This window comes from Rhea pennata, chromosome 28, assembly GCF_028389875.1.
Source record: "Rhea pennata isolate bPtePen1 chromosome 28, bPtePen1.pri, whole genome shotgun sequence".
NCBI classification, from domain to species: domain Eukaryota; kingdom Metazoa; phylum Chordata; class Aves; order Rheiformes; family Rheidae; genus Rhea; species Rhea pennata.
The window spans coordinates 659,457-681,948 of record NC_084690.1 but is presented as its reverse complement, the minus strand read 5'-3'; the positions used below and the strand labels follow the sequence as shown (position 1 = coordinate 681,948).

The 22,492-nt window shown below is 51.4% G+C and overlaps 1 protein-coding gene across 1 annotated transcript; it reads left to right on the top strand.

Annotated features, from left to right (window-relative positions):
• Positions 1 to 332: 332 nt before the first annotated feature.
• On the top strand, positions 333 to 22,450 carry SNRNP200 (small nuclear ribonucleoprotein U5 subunit 200). The gene is made up of 45 exons (XM_062596889.1): positions 333 to 411; positions 1,321 to 1,484; positions 2,273 to 2,444; positions 2,846 to 3,038; positions 3,293 to 3,348; positions 4,033 to 4,131; positions 4,484 to 4,636; positions 5,012 to 5,111; positions 5,305 to 5,441; positions 6,308 to 6,391; positions 6,636 to 6,809; positions 7,119 to 7,256; positions 7,445 to 7,600; positions 7,796 to 7,966; positions 8,253 to 8,446; positions 9,024 to 9,147; positions 9,586 to 9,735; positions 9,927 to 10,037; positions 10,893 to 11,024; positions 11,407 to 11,595; positions 12,153 to 12,350; positions 12,827 to 12,979; positions 13,109 to 13,189; positions 13,524 to 13,607; positions 14,061 to 14,167; positions 14,392 to 14,510; positions 14,796 to 14,950; positions 15,154 to 15,343; positions 15,577 to 15,750; positions 16,411 to 16,571; positions 16,883 to 17,110; positions 17,438 to 17,629; positions 17,721 to 17,899; positions 18,106 to 18,257; positions 18,601 to 18,709; positions 18,917 to 19,025; positions 19,454 to 19,643; positions 19,811 to 19,975; positions 20,256 to 20,377; positions 20,554 to 20,697; positions 20,811 to 20,987; positions 21,326 to 21,486; positions 21,583 to 21,664; positions 21,800 to 21,892; positions 22,005 to 22,450. The coding sequence occupies exons 1-45, from the start codon at positions 367 to 369 to the stop codon at positions 22,146 to 22,148; spliced, it is 6,411 nt and encodes a 2,136-aa protein (XP_062452873.1). The 5' UTR covers positions 333 to 366; the 3' UTR covers positions 22,149 to 22,450.
• The last annotated feature ends 42 nt before the right edge of the window (positions 22,451 to 22,492 follow it).

Here is a 22,492-nt window from a genome sequence, read left to right as displayed (position 1 = left end):
CGGGCCAATTGGAGCGCGGGGAGGGCGGGGAGCCCCGCCTCCTCGTGGCTGGCCAACCCGGCTCTTGGGAGGAGGAGGAAGGGAACAGTCAATCAAGGGGCATGGCCCCGCCCCCTGGCGCTGCCAGCCAATCAGCATGAGAGGCACGAGTAGGCCCCGGTGAGTGTCTCCGCCCCTCAGCTGGCGCCGCACGGCATGCTGGGAGCCGCAGTCCCAGGGTAGCGGTGCATGCTGGGAGGGGTGGTCCCGGGGAGCAGTTGCGGCCCAACGACGTGTAAGAACTTCCGGGTCGCCGGGAAGCTACCCGACTGCTTCCGCTTGCCCCGGAAGTTCCGGTGCCTGCTCCGGTGCGAGCCCGGCGGCGCCATGGCGGACGTAACAGCGCGGAGCCTCCAGTACGAGTACAAGGCGGTGAGTGCGGCTTGGCCGCGGCCTTCCGCGCCGCTCGGCCCCGGCAGCGAAGCCCTGGCTGACGGACGGAGAAGCCTGGGCTCCTGGGCCGCCTCCCTTGGCAGCGTGGCCCTTCCCGGGGCGCTCGCAGCGGGTGAAATCCCGTCTCCGGGGTGTTTTGGAGCCCGTCTCTGGTGCGGCAGGCGAGGGACAGGGCGGAAGGTGGCAACTGGGAGAGGAGCCGGTCCCCAGGATGCCTCTTGGGCATTTAACTGTGCCTGGATATGGCCGGGACCTGACAGGAGCTGGCTGGCAGTGCCGGTTCTCTGCTAGGCACCGTTAAAAACCAGCCGATTTAAGAGCACTTCTTTATAACATTGATGTTACAAGAGTGGTCAGAAGTTCAGGACTCTTAAAAAACAGAAATGAGAGCAACATCCACCTTGGAACTAATTTTGAAAGTGCTTTTGTCAGACCTCGAAGTTTTTGGCAGACTAAAACCCCTGTTTCTGGTGTAGTCGTCAGAACGTAACTGTAATGTAACCGAGTGAACGGTATGTGAGCCTCCCGACTGCAAAAAGTTACAGGACGGCGTCACGTTACTCAGTCCAAGTTTAAAATCTAAAAATGTGGGCTCTTGACGTGGAGATAATTTAGTTCAGCATTACTTTGCTGTACTGAGCAAAGGAAAGTTAGACATGCTTTACTGAAGAGAGTTTTATGTGTTTAGTAGTGATAGAGTCTCTGGAGGAGGCAGAAGAGCCTTCTAAAATAAAGTGGGAGAAGATTGCTGCATTGAAACTGCTTTGGCCTAGGTCACAGCTGGTGCCGACTCCTTGCTCCAACCTGTCTGTGCGCAGTGGGCTGCGCAGATTGCGCTGATGCCTTCACAGGCTTGATCAGTGCATGTTTTTCTTCTTTCTCTTCCAGAACTCCAACCTCGTCCTTCAAGCAGATCGCTCCCTCATCGACAGGACTCGGCGAGATGAGCCGACTGGAGAGGTGCTTTCCTTGGTTGGAAAACTCGAGGGCACCCGAATGGGAGACAAGGCCCAGAGAACCAAACCACAGATGCAGGAGGAAAGACGAGCGAAGTGAGTGATTGACTCCAGCTCTGAGCTTGCTATTTGCAGCCAAAGGGATGCAGAGCTCTATATGAGAACCTCCTGGTTGTGTTTGGATTTAAAAAGCTCTAGGCAATTAACAAGCTTCATCCTGTCTTTAAGTAATACAACCTCAACTTGTTTTAATTCTGTGAGCACGGTATAATGCAACACTATTTGTAGTGGAAAATGTTCTGGGTGGCATGAATATTGGGCTACACGCTGAAACCTGCCAACTTGGAAGATGCAGAGAGAATGTTTTCTTCATATGGAGTTGCTTGCTCCGTCTCAAGAAACTAATTGTGAAGGGAAAAGCATTGAGTAAAGCCCCATGAGATTACAGATATTGCTGCTACAGCCTTCAGGGTTGTAAAGGAAGATGCACGAAGTCGGTCAGAGTAGCGCCCTGCTATGTTGAACCTCACTGATGCTACTTAGTTGTGTGGGCACCACGATGGCTTGGCTGGTCTAGAGGTTCCTTCTAAATCCATAGGTGTTTTAATAAGTACATCTGTTCCCGTGTTTCTGGTAGGGTCATTCTTCAGCTACTAAAAAGAACATCCATACTTCAAATCAGTTGTTTTGTGCTTGAGTGAATTTGGTAGAACTAAACTGAACCGTGAAACTTTTTCAGGTTTGAGAGCTGTGTAAACTCTCTAAACAGTACCTTGTGTAAAAGAGAAGTGACTCCTTGATTCCTACTCCTTTGGCACGGACTTGGAGAAGTGGCTCTGCTTCCTGGCTAACCTAGGTGCTGTCCTCCTTGCCCTTCTTTCTAGGAGAAGGAAGCGTGATGAAGATAGGCATGACATCAACAAGATGAAGGGTTATACCCTGCTCTCTGAGGGCATTGATGAGATGGTGGGGATCATCTACAAACCCAAAACCAAGGAGACCCGTGAGACCTATGAGGTGTTGCTAAGCTTCATTCAGGCAGCCCTTGGGGACCAGGTAAGGACGTGGACAGGTCAGCGAGGGTGTCTCTGCTCCAGCAGAGGATTCACAGCGCGTGTGTGAATGTGCGAGAGAGGAATCCATCCTTCGGATGTTTTGGTCTTTCTTTGTAGTCCCACAAGGTGGATTCGTTCCCTTGATTCTGTTTTTTGTGCTTGTGGATGTCGCGTTAGTGTATTCGTTACCCTGATGCATGGTGACGTGTCTCTGGTGTGGGGTGTGGCCTTCCAGTGACACGACCTCTGTCCCTCCCATGCCTCTGTGAGGGTGCAGTGCTTGAAAACGACATTTTCTAAATTCAGTGGGGTATTTGTTCCAGGACTCGAGGACAGAAAGCTGAGAAGATTTGGTCCAGAAATAGGAGGGAATAACACGTGGTCACATTCTTTGTTTTGCAGCCGCGTGACATTCTCTGCGGAGCTGCTGATGAGGTCCTGGCAGTCTTGAAGAATGAGAAGCTGCGTGACAAGGAGAGGCGGAAGGAGATTGATTTGCTGCTGGGACAGACTGATGATACCCGCTACCACGTGCTGGTGAATCTGGGCAAGAAGATCACGGATTACGGAGGCGACAAGGAAATCCAGAACATGGGTATGGGCTGCGCTGCAGTGGGCTGTAGCTGTAGTAATGGGGCTGGCAGAAAGTAGTATCACAGTAACTGATACCAAAACAGGTCTTACTCCAGGATTAGTATTCTAGCATAGAGAAGCTAGAAGATCTTTAGATGCTTCTCAAGCGTGAAACCTTTTCGAAATTTGGATGTATGGAGGCGGGATGTGTGGATATGCAAAGCCTGCGTATGGTCTCCAGATTTTCAGATTAATTAACTCTGCTCTCCCTTGCAGATGACAATATTGATGAGACGTATGGTGTGAATGTACAGTTCGAGTCTGACGAGGAGGTAAGAGATGAGACACTGCAGGGTCTCTGTGCTGTTCCCTCATTTTTTGAGCCGCTCAGCAGAGGCCACCTGTGTTCGGCTTTCCTCAGGCGCATTGGGGAAGCAAGAATTGGCTCAGACTAGGATATATCTGCCAGGAAAGACAGTTCAGATTATTTTAGATGCTGCTTCCTGGCTTTGGGAGGATTTATCTTGCTAATCTGAGGCTCGTTGTGAGTGCATGTTACAGAAAACAGATGGTGATATTTAGATCTCATGGGAGAACGTGAGGCATCAGGAGGAAGGGATGAATTCAAATGCACAGTTTGGAAGTATTTTCTAGATCTGTTCTCAGGCATTGTTTTTGGAGAAGGCTGAGAGAACAGTAAAAGAGACCAATACGACACTCTTGGAGTCCCTGTAAAACCTCTTTGTAGGACCCTAAGAGCACAGATAATAATTTGAAGCCAGCAGGCAAGAAGGCTTTTATGCAGTGACCTTAGTGTAAGTATCTGCTCCCTGCAGGCTGTGAATAACTCCAGATATATTAGTTCTTTGCCTCAACAGCAGCAATATGTTCATGTTATAAGGATAGGCTAGGCCACATGTCCTCAGGAATGAGATGCCAGGTTATTAATTTCTGTTGAGGAAAAGCTTCTCTCTGATGTTTGCAAAAGCTGCTCGCGGGAACGCCTGTTTCAACAGGAAGGCGACGAGGACATCTACGGTGAAGTGCGTGACGAGGCGTCTGACGATGACATGGAAGGAGATGAAGCTGTTGTCCGTTGCACGCTCTCGGCCAACGTGAGTTACCGAGGCAAACGTGAAATGCACGCTGGGGTCATCACCAACGCGTTTTGGAGGAGGGCCGGGGATCCTTTTGGTCTGTGGATGGATTTGAGCTTGTTTGCTGGTGGAAAGCAGGCTTGAAGGCTGTCATCTGGTGGAAGCTAAAGTTGACACGGGTGACCTTTGGGTCTGGTCAGCCAAGCGATTGCTTCTGTTGGTTTTCCTTTGCCCTGTGTGGGGAGGGATAGGCTCTAAATACTCATTCTGCAACACAAAGGATGTATGCTTGCTCTCCTCATGGAGGAAGATGACTTTGGGGGAATTTCCTTTTTTTTTTTTTTTTTTTTTTTTTTTTTTTCTTTTTAAGCTTGTGGCATCAGGTGAACTGATGAGTTCAAAGAAGAAGGATCTGCATCCCCGAGACATCGATGCCTTCTGGCTCCAGCGGCAGCTGAGCCGGTTCTATGATGATGCCATAGTTTCCCAGAAGAAGGCAGATGAAGTGTTAGAGATCTTGAAGGTAAGTGGGTGGCTGGATTGCAGCAGTCTCAGAATGCTTCTCTCTGGGAGACAGGAAGCTGCTTTTTTTTTTCTTTTTTTTTTTTCCAAATTAAACCGTTAAATACAATTGTTAATATGCCATGTGTACCAAGAGGATAGATGAGCACTGGAGCAGAGGTTACAGCTAGTCTTAGATCATGGGAAAACGTTCTTCTGAGGGGAAAATGATTGTTCTTTGTCAGCATTTGCTGGGAGAGCATCGTAAGTCACATCTGTTTCCCTGTTAATTTTGGTGCTGATGCTCGTGTTCTTTTTATTTGGCTGAGTGAGGCAGGGATTCTTGTTCTGCCGGACACAGAGATAACCGGTTGTTCCTCATGTCATCTTTTCCCAGACTGCAAGCGATGACCGGGAATGTGAGAACCAGCTTGTTCTGCTCCTGGGCTTTAACACCTTTGACTTCATTAAAGTGCTGCGGCAGCACAGGATGATGAGTGAGTGGTGTTTCCTTTAACCCTGCCACCTTGTTATTTTCTTGCTTGCTGCTTTGACATGCCTCGAGCACGACCTCAGGCTTTTTACCTGCCATCAGTGTTGCTGTGTGAGGCTTGGGTCCCTGTTACTGGCTCCCTTCTTTTGGCGCTGGCCTTATGCCCACCTGCCATCTCTTCATTTTTCTTTCATCAGTTCTGTACTGCACTTTGCTGGCCAGTGCCCAAAGCGAAGCTGAAAAGGAAAGGATAATGGGGAAGATGGAGGCGGATCCTGAGCTGTCGAAGTTCTTGTATCAGCTGCATGAGACAGAGAAAGAAGATCTCATCCGGGTAAGGCTAGCGGGAACCTGGTAAGATAAGCAGAGAAATCCTGGGTTCCTTGTTACTGCCTGAGCAGCCATTGTTCAGCTGTGTGTGTTTTCTCTTTGTGGGAGAGGAGTCTGCTTACCCAGCTGGGATTTTGCAAACGTAGGAAGTGTTGCTTAGGAGACCGCGGAGACGCATCTTATAGGGGAATATATTTATTGTTTGTTATTGCTAAGTCACTCAGATGTTTGCTTTTCCAGGAAAATGTCAGCGTGCACGAACTTCAGATTTTTGCACTGGTGCTCATTGTCTTGTAGCAGCACTGTTTCGCCTCTGAACCTTCTTCATATGAGGCTCACTGCAGTAAAACTCTCCAGTCACCTCAGATCAGCTCTTAATTGCCAGGAGTTTGAGTGTGACGCACTGGACCAGGCTACCCCTCATAGCAGTGCTCAGCAGGTGTATTGGCATGCTGGATTAGCACTGCTTGGCCTTTGGAGAACAACATTTCCACGACTGATTTTTTTGTTTTGTTTTGTTTTTGGATTATTACTGCCCTCCTGTTTTTTTTTCCCTAGGAGAAAAAAATTGAGAGGGTTATGTTGATGCCAGGGGCCAGTTTTATGTGTTTGGGTTTGAGCAGTGCTGATAGTGTGTAGGGCTCCTGGTGGGGCACTGCAGGTTTGTTGTCTTTATTCCCTGGTTCCTTTCGTGGTGTGTGAGTGCCTGTGCTTGAAAGCAGTCCCGGTATGTGGCCCTCCAGTTGTGCAGACTGGTGGGGTGCTAAGCTGGTGCACGGTAGGAGGAGCTGGAAGCCCCCCAGAGAAGGCTCAGCGGCTCTTCTGCAGGTGCCGCTTTGCAGAGGGTTGAACTGTCCTCTCTTCACTCAGGAGGAACGTTCTCGCCGGGAGCGTGTTCGTCAGTCCCGGATGGATACTGACTTGGAAACCATGGATCTGGACCAAGGAGGAGAGGTAAGATTCTTTAAAGCCATCTGTTCTCAGCACCCAGAGTAAGGGTTAAAAGAATATTTGAAGTGGAATGGGCAGGAAGACGATGCAGGGGAAGGTACAGAGGATAAACTCCTGATCTGCCAAAGAGGCGCTCGCCAGTTGGGTGCAATTGCTTTTGCTTAAGTCTCAGGATGAAAATGGGAGGGCAGGGTTGTTCTCTTACCCCTGCATCTTTCTCCTCTGACTCTCCCTCTGCTGTGTCCAGGCATTGGCTCCTCGACAGGTGCTGGACTTGGAGGATCTGGTGTTTGCTCAAGGTAGTCACTTCATGGCCAACAAGCGATGCCAGCTACCCGACGGCTCCTTCCGTAGGCAGCGCAAGGGCTATGAGGAAGTGCATGTGCCTGCCCTGAAGCCAAAGCCCTTTGGCTCTGAAGAGGTAGGAAACCTGCTTGGCTGGTGCTTATTTGGCACCAGACGTGTTGAGTTCCTGCTGATCTCACGGCAGATTTGCTGGAATTACATCTGTGACTTGTACGCGTTGGAGAGCATGGGCAAGCTAACGGGCCTTGTTTGATCTCTTCCTAACCTGCTCCATGGCGACTGGCCACAGGGCTGTTTCTCTCCTATCCATCTGGAGATAACGTGACCCTGCTGCTCCCCAGGGTGTCTTTGAGATCTCACATGAGCTTTGCAGGCTTCAAGGTACTGAAAAAAGGGCTTTCATCTCAGTGTTTTCCCTTTACAGCAACTGGTTTCTGTGGAAAAGTTGCCCAAGTATGCCCAGGCTGGATTTGAAGGGTTTAAAACACTGAACCGTATTCAGAGCAAACTCTACCGTGCTGCGCTGGAGTCGGATGAGAACTTGCTGCTGTGCGCTCCCACGGTAAGGATCCTGGTGTTTGGGTGCCCGCTCGCAGCCCCTGTCGTGGGGAGTGGGAAGGGTGCCACTTACCATGCTGCGGCTCTCAGAGGAGGTTAATCTGTTTACGCAGGAAGGAGTGGCCATTGCAGATATGCCCTCACCTTGGAGAGGATGCGAATTTGACGGAGCTGATTCCGCTTTTGTTCTAGGGTGCTGGGAAAACAAACGTGGCGCTTATGTGCATGTTGCGGGAAATAGGGAAGCACATTAATATCGACGGAACCATCAATGTGGATGAATTCAAGATTATCTACATCGCACCCATGAGGTCCCTGGTGCAGGAGATGGTGGGCAGCTTCGGGAAGGTAATGCAAGGCATGGGCTTTCCGCTGCTTGAATTGTAGATGAGCTTTACTGCAGTGACTTCCTTCTATTATGCGCGGTATGAACGAGTAGACGAGTATGAATGAGAGACGAGCGTCTCGAGGCTGCTGCTGCTCTAACGCTGCTCCTGGGGACTGTGTGTTCATCTGCTTAACCACCTGCGGGCTTCCTCCTAGCGCCTGGCAACTTACGGCATCAACGTGGCTGAGCTGACGGGCGATCACCAGCTGTGCAAGGAGGAAATCAGCGCTACCCAGATCATCGTCTGCACCCCGGAGAAGTGGGACATCATCACGCGCAAGGGAGGAGAGCGCACCTACACCCAGCTGGTGCGGCTCGTCATCCTGGTGAGCAACACCAGTGTCTGTAAAGCCCTGGTGTGACGGAGGGGGCACAGCGACACACGCTATGCCTCCTGGCATTGGGGTTCTTGAACGTGCATCAGCTATTAGAGATGTGTTGGTATCCTTGGTGCTTGAGCATCCCACGGCTGCCGACAGACTCAGTCTGGGGGCTGTGGGATGAGTATGCTTCAGCCCATGCAAACAGGCTGTGCTAGGAAAGAAGAATAAAACAGATACTTCAGCTCCAGATTGGCTCTATTTAACTTTGAACTTGTTTTCTTCTTTTTAGGATGAAATACACCTCCTCCACGATGACCGAGGACCTGTCCTGGAGTCTTTGGTAGCCAGAGCCATCCGCAACATTGAGATGACCCAAGAAGATGTTAGGCTTGTTGGCTTGAGCGCCACCCTTCCAAACTACGAGGATGTGGCTACGTTCCTCAGAGTAGACCCTGCCAAAGGCTTGTTCTATTTTGATAACAGGTACCTGGGAAAGCTGAGGAAGGTCTTTCTCTATCAGACTGTGGCTAGCTGTGTCTGTCAAATGATACTAGAGTCTCATTGGGCCTCTGCTCTGCTTAGCCATGCATTTATTTGCTTTAGGATTTGTTAAGAAGTGTATGTTAAAGGCTGGAGAAGTTAAGTACATCCTTAAAATGTGTGCCAGGGATCCCGTGTTGTCATATTTGCAAGAATATGCTTTAGAGAAGGTAGATAAAATCTTCTATGCCAATGTGCTGCAGAAGGTGTTTGGAGAAAGCCTGAGAAAAGGTTGTGATAGCTCCTGAAACACCATTTGGCTTCCTTAGTGTGTGCATAGCAAATGACTTCCAAGAGACAGGAGTACCTTTTACTGTTTATTGCTGTGTAATTTGATTAGGCATGACTGCAGCCATCAGATCTCTGAATATATTGAGGCCCAAGGGAAGGGTATTGAACTTGTTACCCCAAAATACTGAACATATTTAGAGGAAGTGCCTTGACAATATGTTTGTATTAGGTTTCTTCTGCTGCTGCTCATTTACGGACTTAATTTTGGGGATCTTTGTTTTTCTTACAGCTTCCGACCTGTGCCCCTAGAGCAGACTTATGTGGGTATTACAGAGAAGAAAGCTATCAAGCGCTTCCAGATAATGAATGAGATTGTTTATGAGAAGATTATGGAGCATGCTGGAAAGAACCAGGTTTGGTCCTTTGTTTTATTGTTCCTGACGCAGTTAACCCCGATTCTTGCCTGTTGCTGATGAAACTCCTTTGAGCTGCATTTGCTGTAGCTGCAGAAATGCTGCTGTGAAAAAGAGGGTAGGCTTGGTTGGTCAGTGGCAACTGAGAAAGGGACGTAAGCTTCTGTTTCTCACCTTATGCCAGGTCTCTGCTGAAAGAGTGACCTGTCTTTTTCTAAGATGACAGAGTTCTTGTGATGCTGCTCCATTAGATCAGGAGCTGTTAGCTCTGTTTAGGTTGTGTCAGCACAGTTTGCAGAGCATCTGGACTAATTCTAGAGCTTCCTGTTAAAAACTTTCTCAACCTGAGCATGAGGAGCAGTTTGGGTCAAGTATCTTTGCCAACTGCACCCTTAGTGATTTCTCTCTCAACCATGGTACCATGTGCTTGTTTGACAGGTCCTGGTGTTTGTTCACTCCAGGAAGGAGACTGGAAAGACTGCCCGGGCTATCAGGGACATGTGTCTTGAAAAAGACACCCTGGGTCTGTTCTTGCGAGAGGGCTCAGCCTCCACTGAGGTCCTGAGGACCGAAGCTGAGCAGTGCAAGGTAACTGCCTGGGCGCAGGCTGTTCTGACACAGGGCAATAGCAGCAGCACAGGTACAGAGATGCTGCCAGTAACGTGGTGCAAATTTGCGGCCTTCCTCTAGTATCTGTGCTACCTTCTGTTGCTGCTTTGCTTCGTAACATTGCTCAAATTAGGTAGAAAACCTAAAGGTAGTTGTGTTCTTAACTGCAGAACCTGGAGCTGAAGGATCTTCTGCCCTATGGCTTCGCCATTCACCACGCTGGTATGACACGAGTGGACCGGACCCTAGTGGAGGATCTGTTTGCTGACAAGCACATTCAGGTGAGCCTCAGTCCCCGGAAAGAGTTGCTGCTTCCTCCAGGGCATGTTTGTTCCAGGTAGGTACTCCACAAAAAATGCTTGAGCTATGTTTTGAAATAGCCCTTTGTGCAAAATGAAGAGGGTCAAGCAGATGTAGCCTCCATCCTGTTCTGCTGCAGCAGGTGCCTGATGAAGGGGAGTCTTGAGTTTCACATAAAAAATAAGAACTAAAAGCACAAGATCATGAGTGGAGAGGGCAAAAACTTCTTCCCTAGGTTTAGATGGGTGTTTAAAGCTAGAGGCACATCCCTGAGCCATCTCCCGTACAGTTACTGCTTTGGTAAAACCCCACCCAAGCGAGTTCATTGGTTGTAACAAAAGTTTCATCGTGGAAAGCAAGCATTGAGCTTTATCTGGTCTTGGAGATCTAACAGCTTGGTCAGAAACTGGCTTTTCTAAGAACAAAAATGTTTTGTTCAGCCTGGAGTGAAGCTTGTAATGTGAAGAGCTTTACAAATTGGGCGAATTGTGAGCAGCATAAACTGAATGCCAGGAAAGCTGATCCGGGGAAGTAAAAGTTTCTTTCTGGTGGGAAATACCGATGTGCTGGGATCCTCCTCCATGTTGACCTTTTCAGTGTGGCTGTGTTATAAATGGAAAGCAAAGGATTACCCAATGATCACACAGTGAGCTGGCAAATTTGGACAAAGGCCTCAGGTCTTGCTGTTTATCAGATCTCCCTCCACTGAGCTGTTGAGAAATGACAGTTGTCAGTCATTGTCGTTGCTGTGCATGTTTCTAATGTCAGGACCGCCTTTTTCCCCCAGGAAGGGACTTCTACCTAGCTTTTGCTGACCATTGTTTCTGCTTCTACAGGTTCTGGTCTCCACTGCAACACTGGCTTGGGGCGTGAACCTCCCTGCTCATACGGTCATCATCAAGGGGACGCAGGTGTACAGCCCGGAGAAGGGACGGTGGACTGAGCTGGGTGCTCTGGACATCCTGCAGGTGAAGTCCTGCTGCCAAACTGACTGGGGTGACCTGGGGCAGGTTCTTTCTCCTTTCCCACTGGTGCACGTTAGGTCTGTTTTTGTATTTTTTGGCTCAACGGCTCCTCATTCTCTGCTGTTCTCCGCCGTCTCAACTGGACGGTCTTAGTTGTTCTGAGAGCTGCTTTGCTGTGACGGCACAGGAGAAGCAGACTGGGCGGAAAAAGACATTATTTCTCTCCTAGTATCTTGGCTACATGCATCTGGGATGTGTATATGTGTCTCCTGCCACTTGGAAGTAAAAGTGGACCGAGAAATCTGAGAGCGATGTCCCAGGACACGAAGAAATGACCAAGCTAAAAGCTCTTTTCCCTTGCTGACCTCACCTTCTCTTCTCTTAGATGCTGGGGCGTGCTGGGAGGCCTCAGTACGATACTAAAGGTGAGGGGATCCTCATCACGTCCCACGGAGAGCTGCAGTATTACCTGTCCTTGCTCAACCAGCAGCTCCCCATAGAAAGTCAGATGGTATCGAAGCTCCCAGACATGCTGAATGCGGAGACTGTGTTAGGGAACGTCCAGAATGCAAAGGTGAGTGGGGATCAGCAGTGGGACTGGTCATGCGACCTTTCCTCAAGGCAATCCTGGCAGCGGTGGGGTCACTCACAGTGGGAAAGGGTTGCTACAGAGGAGCCAAGAAACTTGCAGCCTGTTTTCTCTCTTCAGTGTTGGAGAGCAAATGTAGTGCACGTTTTTAAGAGGTCTGGAAGGGCAGCTGTGAGAACTACAGACCTGTAAGGCTGACTTGTGTGCCAGGCAAATGGGTAGATGCTTCTGTAATTCAGAGCAGGCTTAGGGTTCTCCACATGGGTAGACACTGGGGAAGAGCCTGTGTGTGGGCAGTGGGTTTTTTTGTTTGTTTGTTTAATTCTAATGTATTCTTTCTATATTGGAGAGCAGTGTGTGTACAGTGCTGCTGGGCTTCAAAGCTGTGTGGTTTAACATTGACCCAACAAGATGCAGCTGGTTCAGCCTGCTGTGCCCTACACTAGTGTTGGGAGTACTGGGCTCTGAACCAGTGTCACCCATGCTTGCTGGGAGAGGTGTTTGTAGGCTGTGGCTCTGATGGCACTGTGGTGCTTCCTCAGGATGCAGTGAATTGGCTTGGCTATACCTACTTGTACATCCGAATGCTGCGCTCCCCCACTCTCTACGGGATATCCCACGATGATTTGAAGGGGGATCCGCTGCTGGACCAGCGCCGCCTGGATCTGGTTCACACTGCAGCCTTGATGTTAGACAAGAACAACCTGGTGAAATATGACAAGAAGACGGGGAACTTCCAGGTGAGGTGGGACCTTGGAAAGGTGCTGTGACTACGCAAAGCTAAACAGGAGCATCCTTTGGCTGAGAGAAGGGATGCAGGAGCTATCCTACTGATTAAATACAGATGTCATCGTGGCACAGCCCCAGGGGATGCTGCATCATTCGGAGCTGCTGTGTTGGATGTCTGATTCCAGGGATCCTCACAGCTGACCACTCCATCTGTCACTGTTGTGTTTGCCACTGCCTCCTAGGCAACTTCATGTTACTGCTAAATTTTCATTGCTTTAGAGGCAGTGAGATGAGAAGGCGAAGGTGCGAGATGTGGAATTTTGTGCCAAAGCAGCTTTCCTGGGTGATTGGTAGCCTGAGAGTGTATCTTTAGCTTGTCTCCTAGCCCTCCTGCAGGCTAGTTTCTGCTCAGCATTTTCCACTGATGCCAGGAACAGTCAGATAGCTGCTTTCTGCTTCTTCACTCTGGCTGTTGTCCTTGTCACAGGTGACGGAGCTGGGCCGCATCGCCAGCCATTACTACATCACCAACGAGACAATGCAAACTTACAATCAGCTCCTTAAACCCACCCTGAGTGAAATCGAGCTGTTTCGGGTCTTCTCACTGTCCTCAGAGTTCAGGAACATCACCGTAAGGGAGGTACGGAGCCAGATCCCCATCCTGAGTGAGACGGCCTTGAGGTCATCTGTCTTGATACTGCAAGGGACGCTGCAGAGCTTTTTCTGTGCAGGACCATTCTCATCTCTCTCCTCCGTTGGTTTCCTGCAGGAGGAGAAGCTCGAGCTTCAGAAGTTGCTGGAGCGAGTTCCGATCCCAGTGAAGGAGAGCATAGAGGAGCCCAGTGCCAAGGTGAGCCCTGCTTGCTCTCACAAGGGGACTTCTCTGCCTGTCTTGGGAGAGAAGAGTGATCCTTGTGACAGAACTGTCACACCAATGCCATGTCAGTCTTCTGCTCTGCAAGAGCTTTGTGTTTCCCTCCCTCTGTGTGAAATCCTGGACTGTAAGAGGAGCTCAGATTAGCAAATGCTGCTTGCCTTAGTTGAGCGTGTGAAAAGCAGTCAGTCCTTGTTGATCACTCCTGCTCCTCTGTTCTGCTGCACATCAAAGCCCACCTGGATCAGGTCCTAGTGTGGAGGGGTTCCCAGGGCCCTGAGAGACTGGTCCCTCTTTTCTGTTTCCACAGATCAACGTGCTCCTCCAGGCCTTCATCTCCCAGCTGAAGCTGGAAGGATTTGCTCTGATGGCAGACATGGTGTATGTTACCCAGGTGAGTGAGGAAATGTGGCTGGACACACCCCCTAGGTGTGTGCAGTCCATCCACTTCTTGGTCTTCCTGCTGGTAAGAAGGCCTCATATTTGTACTTCAGGGCTTCAGTTTGTGTTCGTAAATGGCTTTGATAATAGCTGGAGCTGTGAGTGTGTGAGGAGGTCTAACACTGTGTAGGAAGTAGATCTTCTTTGGAATCTTTTGTTTTGTAATCAAAATCCTGCCTTAATTCAGCTCTAGAGAACTACAAGGTAGCCTTGTCCTTCTGCCACAAATCCCAATTTCTGAGGCCGGAAATCAAATATTTGCTCCACTTGTGGGCAGCTGGGATGCAGAACCCGAGCTCAAACCTCAGTACTACCTGCGACTGGGTAGTAAAATGGATAGGGAGGAGGAAGAGTCGAATGTTACGATCTCAGCCAAACTCTGAGAGCTGCTCTCTGTTTCCCCTAGTCTGCTGGACGGCTGATGCGTGCCATCTTCGAGATCGTCCTGAACCGTGGCTGGGCCCAGCTCACTGACAAAACCCTTAACCTCTGCAAGATGATTGACAAACGGATGTAAGTGAGGTCTCAGGCCTTTTCTGATCACAGCCTGCATGTTTCTCACATAGGAGGGCTTGTGGCCAGATTCTTGGCTAGGTCTCCAGTGTTTGTGGAGATCAGTGCTTGTGCCAGTCTGTATGTCTGGCTGAGGGCTGGTCTTCGGTAGCATGACAAATGTGATGCTCTGAAGGCTGCGTCTCTTGTTTCCTTGCTTGTCTCACCTCATGGTGTCCTCACAGGTGGCAGTCCATGTGCCCTTTGCGCCAGTTCAAGAAACTGCCTGAAGAAGTAGTGAAGAAAATTGAGAAGAAGAACTTCCCGTTTGAACGGCTCTATGACTTGAACCATAATGAAATAGGTACTGAGATGCAGGGCAAATACTGTAGGGGGAGATTTCTGCCTCTTTATTCTTCTGCACTCTATTTCAACCCAGAGACTTGGGGTGATTTTTCCCATATGTCTCAAGTGGCAGAATTGGTGAGGATCTTGGGTAAAGCCTGAGAAAGACAGTGGCTTTGCCCTAGGACCTTAGTCTACCTTTCTGGTAGCACTTAGATCACTGATACTGAATATTGTTCAATTCAAAGGCCATCGGTCACCCTGGGGTTGTATCTGTCCTGACAACAGAGCCTTTCTTTTGCAGGGGAGCTGATCCGAATGCCAAAAATGGGCAAGACGATTCACAAATACGTCCATTTGTTTCCGAAGTTGGAACTCTCTGTGCACTTGCAGCCCATTACCCGCTCTACCTTGAAGGTAGAGCTCACCGTCACCCCTGACTTCCAGTGGGATGAGAAGGTGAGCTTTGCGCTGGAGATGAGCCACCCTCAGTGAAGGGGCGGGGGGGGGGAGTTAAATGTTGCAGGGCTAAATACCGTACTCTGAGGTAGGAGAGCACTTCTAGAGCGGGATTGCAGTGGGAGAGCTGATGTTCAGCCCTTGGAGGTCTGGAAAGAGAAGGTATGGACTCTGGTATGAAGATAAGAGCTCTCCTTGCTCAGGTGCACGGTTCATCTGAAGCCTTCTGGATCCTGGTGGAGGATGTGGACAGCGAAGTGATCCTGCACCATGAGTACTTCCTGCTGAAAGCCAAGTACGCGCAGGACGAGCACCTCGTCACCTTCTTCGTGCCAGTCTTTGAGCCGCTGCCCCCACAGTACTTCATCCGGGTGGTCTCCGACCGCTGGCTCTGTAAGTCTCCTTTCTGCCAGCCGGGCTGGGAAACCACAGAGGCCAGGCCAGCCTCTGTGCTGTACAGCTGGGGTTCTCACTGCAGCCTGAGTAGTTTAGGGTAGTTCAGGGCCTCTCCTAGTGCAGCGCTGGGGAAAGGCTTTTGAGAGCCGAGTGACGTGAGGCTGGGAATCCTAATGGCGAGAGGGAGCTCTCAGAGATGAAAACGTTTCGAGTCTCTCTCTCTCTGACAGCCTGTGAGACCCAGCTGCCTGTTTCCTTCCGCCACCTGATCCTCCCTGAGAAGTACCCTCCTCCAACCGAGCTGCTGGATCTGCAGCCGCTGCCTGTGTCTGCTCTGCGAAACAGTGCCTTCGAGAGCCTCTACCAGGACAAGTTCCCCTTCTTCAACCCTATCCAGACTCAGGGTGAGTATCAGTTCTGCCCCCTTCTTCTGAACTCGTTCTCTATGAGTTCTGGTCCCTTTTGGTATTCACAGTCCCATAGCCTGGACTATGTGGGGTTCATTCATGTAATGTGAAGAACTTCTGTAGCGAATAGTGTATCTCCTCTACGTCCCCTAGCTTTAGAGATCTGATGTCTTGAAATCATTCTCTGTGGGCTGAGGTGTCTTTGACAAGTTTCTAGAGCATGCCTTCCACATATCCTGTGGTTTGAGCCCGGCAGCAGCCTGTCCAGGGCTGGCTGGCAAAGGCAGAGGTACTCCTGCAAGCTTTATCCTTGCTAGCATTGGTGGCTCAGGTTTGCAGAGCCAGGTAGTCCCGAACATCTCCATTGAGGCTGCTTGTAGGGACAGGATTGGGAGCAAAGCAAAGCTGCTGTGTCCATTTTTCTCTGCCTGGGTGTAGGCAGAACAAGGCACTTACACTTGAGGTGTGAGCTACTGTGATGGACTAGATCCCATTTTGTTCGGAGGATCCTGGGCAAAAGCTTTTGAAGCTGCCTTTTCTGTAGTTCCTTGTGTGGACTGGGTCAAGGCTGCGTTCTTGCTCATTGCTCAAGCTTCAAGAGAACTCTTCTGGAGTTAATATGAAGCTGTTCACTTCATGTCATTCCTCTGTCCCCAGTGTTTAACACAGTTTATAACAGTGATGACAACGTGTTTGTGGGTGCCCCCACGGGAAGCGGAAAAACCATTTGTGCGGAATTTGCCATCCTGAGGATGTTGCTCCAGAACTCGGAGGGGCGCTGTGTATATATCACCCCCATGGAGGCCCTAGCAGAGCAGGCAAGTCCCGCAGGCTGAGGAGAACTAGAGCCCTACTCTGGTTTACATTTACTTCTCAGCCCCCCCCCCCCCCCCGTTTCTCTTTCCTTGTCCCTTCTGTGCTGTCACATCCCTCAGGATGATTCCTGAGATTTCTGATTAATTATGAGCTACCAGTGTCTCTGGGGGAGTAAAGAGACACCACCCACTGCCACTTAAGCTGTCTCCCTGCTGATGCTGGTGTGTATGTATGTGCATGCATGTATCTCCAGGGATTTGGTGGGATGCATTCTGGTTCAGGATTGACAACAGCAACCCTTGCATTTTGGCAGGTCTTCTTGGACTGGTACGAGAAATTCCAGGAACGCCTCAATAAGAAGGTGGTCTTGCTGACGGGGGAGACCAGCACTGACCTGAAATTACTGGGCAAAGGGAACATAATTATCAGCACCCCTGAGAAATGGGACATCCTGTCGCGGCGTTGGAAGCAGCGCAAGAACGTCCAGAACGTCAACCTCTTCATTGTGGATGAAGTGCATCTCATTGGGGGCGAGAACGGGGTGCGTCTGGGAGGGGAAAAGGGAGCAATTTGTTTGAGTGACGCTTATGTTTGTGTTGGTCCTGGGGCTGGCAGTAGAGCTGCTGTGGAGTTGGATGGTTTTTCATTCCTAATGTCTGGAATGAGGATGGCTTTTCCTGCTGGGAGTTTGCCCAAGCTCCAGGATGGGTTTGCAATAGGAGGACTGAACCCCTCAGGAAGTTGAGGCATGAGGAGCCCAGGGGTGAAGGTGCTTGGGCTGTGGTGGCTGCAGCTCAGCCAGGAGAGGTGACCGAGATGTGGAGTCATCCTACACTTCTTTCTGTAACCTGCCCTGTCCCATCTGCAGCCAGTGCTGGAGGTCATCTGCTCCCGGATGCGCTACATCTCCTCCCAGATCGAGCGGCCCATCCGCATTGTGGCCCTGAGCTCGTCCCTGTCCAACGCCAAGGATGTGGCACACTGGCTGGGCTGCAGCGCCACCTCCACCTTCAACTTCCACCCCAACGTCCGCCCCGTGCCCCTAGAGCTGCACATTCAGGTAGGGCTTCGGTAACCTCCCTTCGTTTCACCTTTCCCTCCCCTTCTGCCGGGTCTCCAGACGGCATCGCTGCCTGCTGCTCTCTCTGCAGGGCTTCAACATCAGCCACACGCAGACTCGCCTGCTCTCCATGGCCAAGCCTGTCTACCATGCCATCATGAAGCACTCTCCCAAAAAGCCAGTCATTGTCTTCGTCCCATCTCGCAAGCAGACGAGACTCACAGCCATCAACATCCTCACCACGTGCGCCTCGGATGTCCAGAGGCAAAGGTAGCAGAGCTGTGTTGGGCTGGGATTCCTTGACAGTCGTTTGCCCCTCCTCTGACTATTTTGGCAGCTCTATTGGGCTGAGAGACAACTAATGATGGAAAATGCTGGTGACTCAGTCTCATTCGATGTCACTTGGGTGTTTAACCTGTCCGGAGAGGGATAGGGTTGCTGGGCCTGATGACCGTCTCTTCCCCCTACCATGGCAGGTTCTTGCACTGCGCAGAGAAGGATCTCATACCGTATCTGGACAAGCTGAATGACAGTACTCTGAAGGAGACGCTTGTGAATGGAGTGGGCTACCTCCACGAGGGGCTGACAGCCATGGAACGGCGAGTGGTGGAGCAGCTTTTCAGCTCTGGTGAGGGCAGGTTGGGGGCAGGACAGTTGTTGGACCTGTAAACGTTTTTGTCTGGAGCTTGGCAATGCCCTCAGCCTTTGGACTGGAGATAGCAGCTTGCCCAAGACTGATATTACTTCTCTGCCTCACTGGTCCAAAAAAGCTGCAGTTCTAAGTTTCACTGTCTCGGGGCCTTCCTGTATGCTGAGGCCTGTCTTCCCAAGCACAGAACCTCCAGATGTTTTTTCCCCTGAATTTCTTTGCCTGTTTTCACTTGTGGGGTGCAAGTGTTTATGCCAGAAAGGTGCTCTGCCTGCAGGATGGGCTCTGCCTGCTGGCTTACCGCTCTCCACGTGTCTTTCAGGAGCAGTTCAGGTGATGGTTGCCTCCCGCAGCCTCTGCTGGGGTATGAATATTGCTGCTCACCTCGTGATCATCATGGACACGCAGTACTACAATGGGAAGATCCATGCGTGAGTATGGCAGGCAAGACCCGACGTGGTCTGCCTTGATGTTCACCCTGCTAGTTCAGGGCTGTACTGGGCACGAGGGAATGAGACTCAGAACCCAAAGGGTTTTGTCCATGCTCTGGTAGAGGTGAAGCCCTGGGCAGTGGAGTGGTGGTAGCTTTCCATGAAGTGGCTGCCCTTCGCTAAAGCGATGCTCTCTCCATGTCTCAGGTACGTGGATTACCCCATCTACGATGTTCTGCAGATGGTGGGCCACGCTAATCGTCCGCTGCAGGACGATGAGGGCCGTTGTGTCATCATGTGCCAGGGATCCAAGAAGGTGGGTGAGGAACTGGGCACTGCATCTGGCCTATGAATACTTGTCTTCTAATTGGGGTGCGAATTTCTCCTCATGGCTTTGAACCAGCTGGGGCAGCCCTCATTGAGAGCACTCTTTTGGGGATCAGGAGAGCTTTTACAGCATCCCTGGTCCCTGGCTAGCAGCTACAAAGAGCAGTGCATGTGTCCCAGTTACCAAGCTGTTTTGCCCAGCAGCATTTTGTAATCCGGATGTGCAACAAACAGGCTGAGGGATCTGCTGAACAATGTGTGTGTGTGTGTGTGTGTGTGTGTGTGTTCAAAACCACATCTAGCATCCACTCCCAAGAGTAGGACAGAGCCAGCACTGCTAACTTATCATCCTGGGCACTTCCTCCTCGTTGTTCGCGATGCCTGCAGCTCGTTTATTTGGTCCCCTTTCCTCCTTAGGATTTCTTCAAGAAGTTCCTCTACGAGCCCTTGCCGGTGGAGTCGCACTTGGACCACTGCATGCACGACCACTTCAATGCTGAGATTGTCACCAAGACCATTGAAAACAAGCAAGATGCAGTGGATTATCTCACTTGGACTTTTCTCTATCGCAGGATGACCCAGAATCCAAACTACTACAACCTGCAAGGTGAGCAGGGGGGGGTCTGCATTGAGCTGAATGATCCAAGCTGGGTGTATGTAGGGGGGCTGATAGGGAGCCTCTGCCTGTACGCTGTGGGCTCTGCTTCCCCAAGAGCAGCTTTTCCCCATCCTGGGAAGTTTCTGAGCCCCTCTGCAATGCTGCTGTCTCTCCAGGTGTGTCCCACAGGCATCTCTCAGACCATCTGTCTGAGCTGGTGGAGCAGACCCTGAGCGACCTGGAGCAGTCCAAGTGCATCAGCATTGAGGATGAGATGGATGTGGCTCCTTTGAACCTCGGGATGATCGCAGCTTACTACTACATCAACTACACCACCATCGGTACGGGCTCTGTGAAGGGCAGATAAGGGCTCTGCGAAGGGCAGATAGTGCGCACCGGCACTTGCTGGCGCTTCTGCTCTCAGGAGAGAGCTTGTCCATCCGCACGCATTGCTCTCTGTGCCATGGGCATTGGAGAGAGTGTGCCGTGAGTGTGGTCAAAGGCTTAATGCTGTGACACTTCAGGGTGAGGCTGCATGTTGCCTGCCTAAAGCCATGTTGTATTTTGGATTTTAATGTTGCCTGGTTCTCCCTGACACTGCTATCTCTCTGGCTTCCCCAGAGCTCTTTAGCATGTCCCTCAACGCCAAGACCAAGGTGCGAGGGCTGATTGAAATCATCTCCAACGCTGCGGAGTATGAGAACATCCCCATCAGGCACCATGAGGACAACCTGCTGCGGCAGGTGAGAGGGGGCAGCATGTCTGTGCCAAGCTGGGCCACCAAAGTAACTGTAGCATTTGGAGCTGCAGGGGACAGAGGTGGCTTCGTGCCTGATCTCTCCAAGATCATGGGAGAGATGCTGCCTGTGTTCTCTGCTCTGCGTGGTTAAAGCACTGATGGGTTTGTTTCTCTCCATAGCTGGCCCAGAAAGTTCCTCACAAGCTGACCAACCCCAAATTCAATGATCCCCACGTCAAGACCAACTTGCTGCTGCAAGCTCACTTGTCACGCATGCAGCTGAGCGCCGAGCTGCAGTCAGACACTGAGGAGATCCTCAGCAAGGTACGGTGAGCATGGTGGCACGTAGAAACAAGCGGCTCCTGCCTGCCCGTACCTGCCTGTGTCGTGGGTTGTTCTGTGCTGCCTTCTCACCTGTCCTGATCCCTCGCACCCAGGCGATCCGGCTGATCCAGGCATGTGTGGACGTGCTGTCCAGCAACGGCTGGCTCAGCCCCGCGCTAGCCGCGATGGAGCTGGCGCAGATGGTCACGCAGGCCATGTGGTCAAAGGACTCGTACCTCAAGCAGCTGCCTCACTTTACCTCTGAGCACATCAAGCGCTGCACGGACAAGGTAAATTCTGGGGAAAACACCATGCCAGGGAAGCGGGGGATGGTCTGGGAAACTTTGGTTCGAGCAGGGCAGCCCTGAGCCTCTTGGTTGGCCAAAAAGTAGCTATTTTGTAAGGCCAGGCAGCGTTGTGTAGGTGCTGGCAGCCCGTGTCCTGTTGCTCAGGCTAGAAAGAGGGAATGCCAGGTTTACAGCAGTCCCTGCTGAAGTCTGATGTTGGTTGTGATGTTGGGTTCTTGTCACGGTGCCAAGCCTTGACCTGAGCAAGGTGGTTCCGCTGAGGAGCTCTGGGCAACCACAAGCCTGAAAGGACACTCCACTTCTTCGTGCGTTCGTTGCAGGGGGTCGAGAGCGTCTTCGACATCATGGAGATGGAGGATGAGGACCGAAACGCCCTGCTGCAGCTCTCCGACGCCCAGATCGCGGATGTAGCCCGCTTCTGTAACCGCTACCCCAACATCGAGCTCTCCTACGAAGTGGTGGAGAAGGAGAGCATCCGCAGGTGAGGCCTGGAGGGCCAGCGCTCAGTGCGGCCCCCTCGGTGCTGCTCTGCCAGCACGGAAGACACCCTAATCGCCTCGTGGTTTTCCCCACACAGTGGGGGGCCTGTGGTGGTGCTGGTGCAGCTGGAACGCGAAGAGGAGGTCACCGGCCCCGTCATTGCACCCCTGTTTCCCCAGGTACGTGCCAGATCTCGCATGTGCTGGGTGGCTTCAGCCAGCATCTCCCACAGGGGGCTCGGTGACCCTGGGGAGGCGGAAGGGCACAGCTTCCTGCTCGAGACAAGGATTCATTTTTTTTTCTCTCATCGGCAGAAACGTGAGGAGGGCTGGTGGGTGGTGATCGGTGACTCCAAATCCAACAGCCTCATTTCTATCAAGCGGTTGACGCTGCAGCAGAAAGCCAAGGTGAGCAGGGGGTGGCGTGGGGCGGACGCGGCTGCGGCGAGCTGGAGCGAGGCGCCTGGGGCTCCTCCGCTGCGGTGCCACAGCCCAACGCGAGCCCTTCCTCACCGCCTAGGTGAAGCTGGATTTCGTGGCCCCGGCCACGGGGACACACAACTACACGCTCTACTTCATGAGCGACGCCTACATGGGCTGCGACCAGGAGTACAAGTTCAGCGTGGACGTGAAGGAGGCGGAGAGCGACAGCGACTCCGACTGAGGAGGGCTCCCGCCGGCCCACCGTTCCCCCGCCGGGCAGCCAGCCCTGCTGAGGATTCGCCCGGTGTTCAGCGAGCAAACCTGAGCCGTTGTAGCGCTTGTGTCACGTCTGTTCGTGTGACTGACATATGTCACTCGCTGTTTGTGCTGCCTGCCCAGCTCCTTAGAGCGTGGGACTCCCTCTTCTCCCGTGCTACGCGTCTTTTTAAGATGTTGATGCTTTGTACAGTGTTTTTTTTAGACAGGAGCTGCATGCAGAAACATGATACAACTGCAGCAGCTGGAATAAATCTCAAGCCCTTTCTTGGCCTCTGCAGTGGTCGGTCTGTAAAGGGGGAAAAACAG

Coding starts and splice junctions, on each gene's coding strand:
- SNRNP200 (XM_062596889.1), top strand. CDS start 367: ATGGCGGACGTAACAGCGCGGAGCCTCCAGTACGAGTACAAGGCG. Junction 7,257..7,444: donor TGCTGCTGTGCGCTCCCACG/GTAAGGATCCTG, acceptor CTTTTGTTCTAG/GGTGCTGGGAAAACAAACGT. Junction 15,344..15,576: donor GGTCTCCGACCGCTGGCTCT/GTAAGTCTCCTT, acceptor TCTCTCTGACAG/CCTGTGAGACCCAGCTGCCT.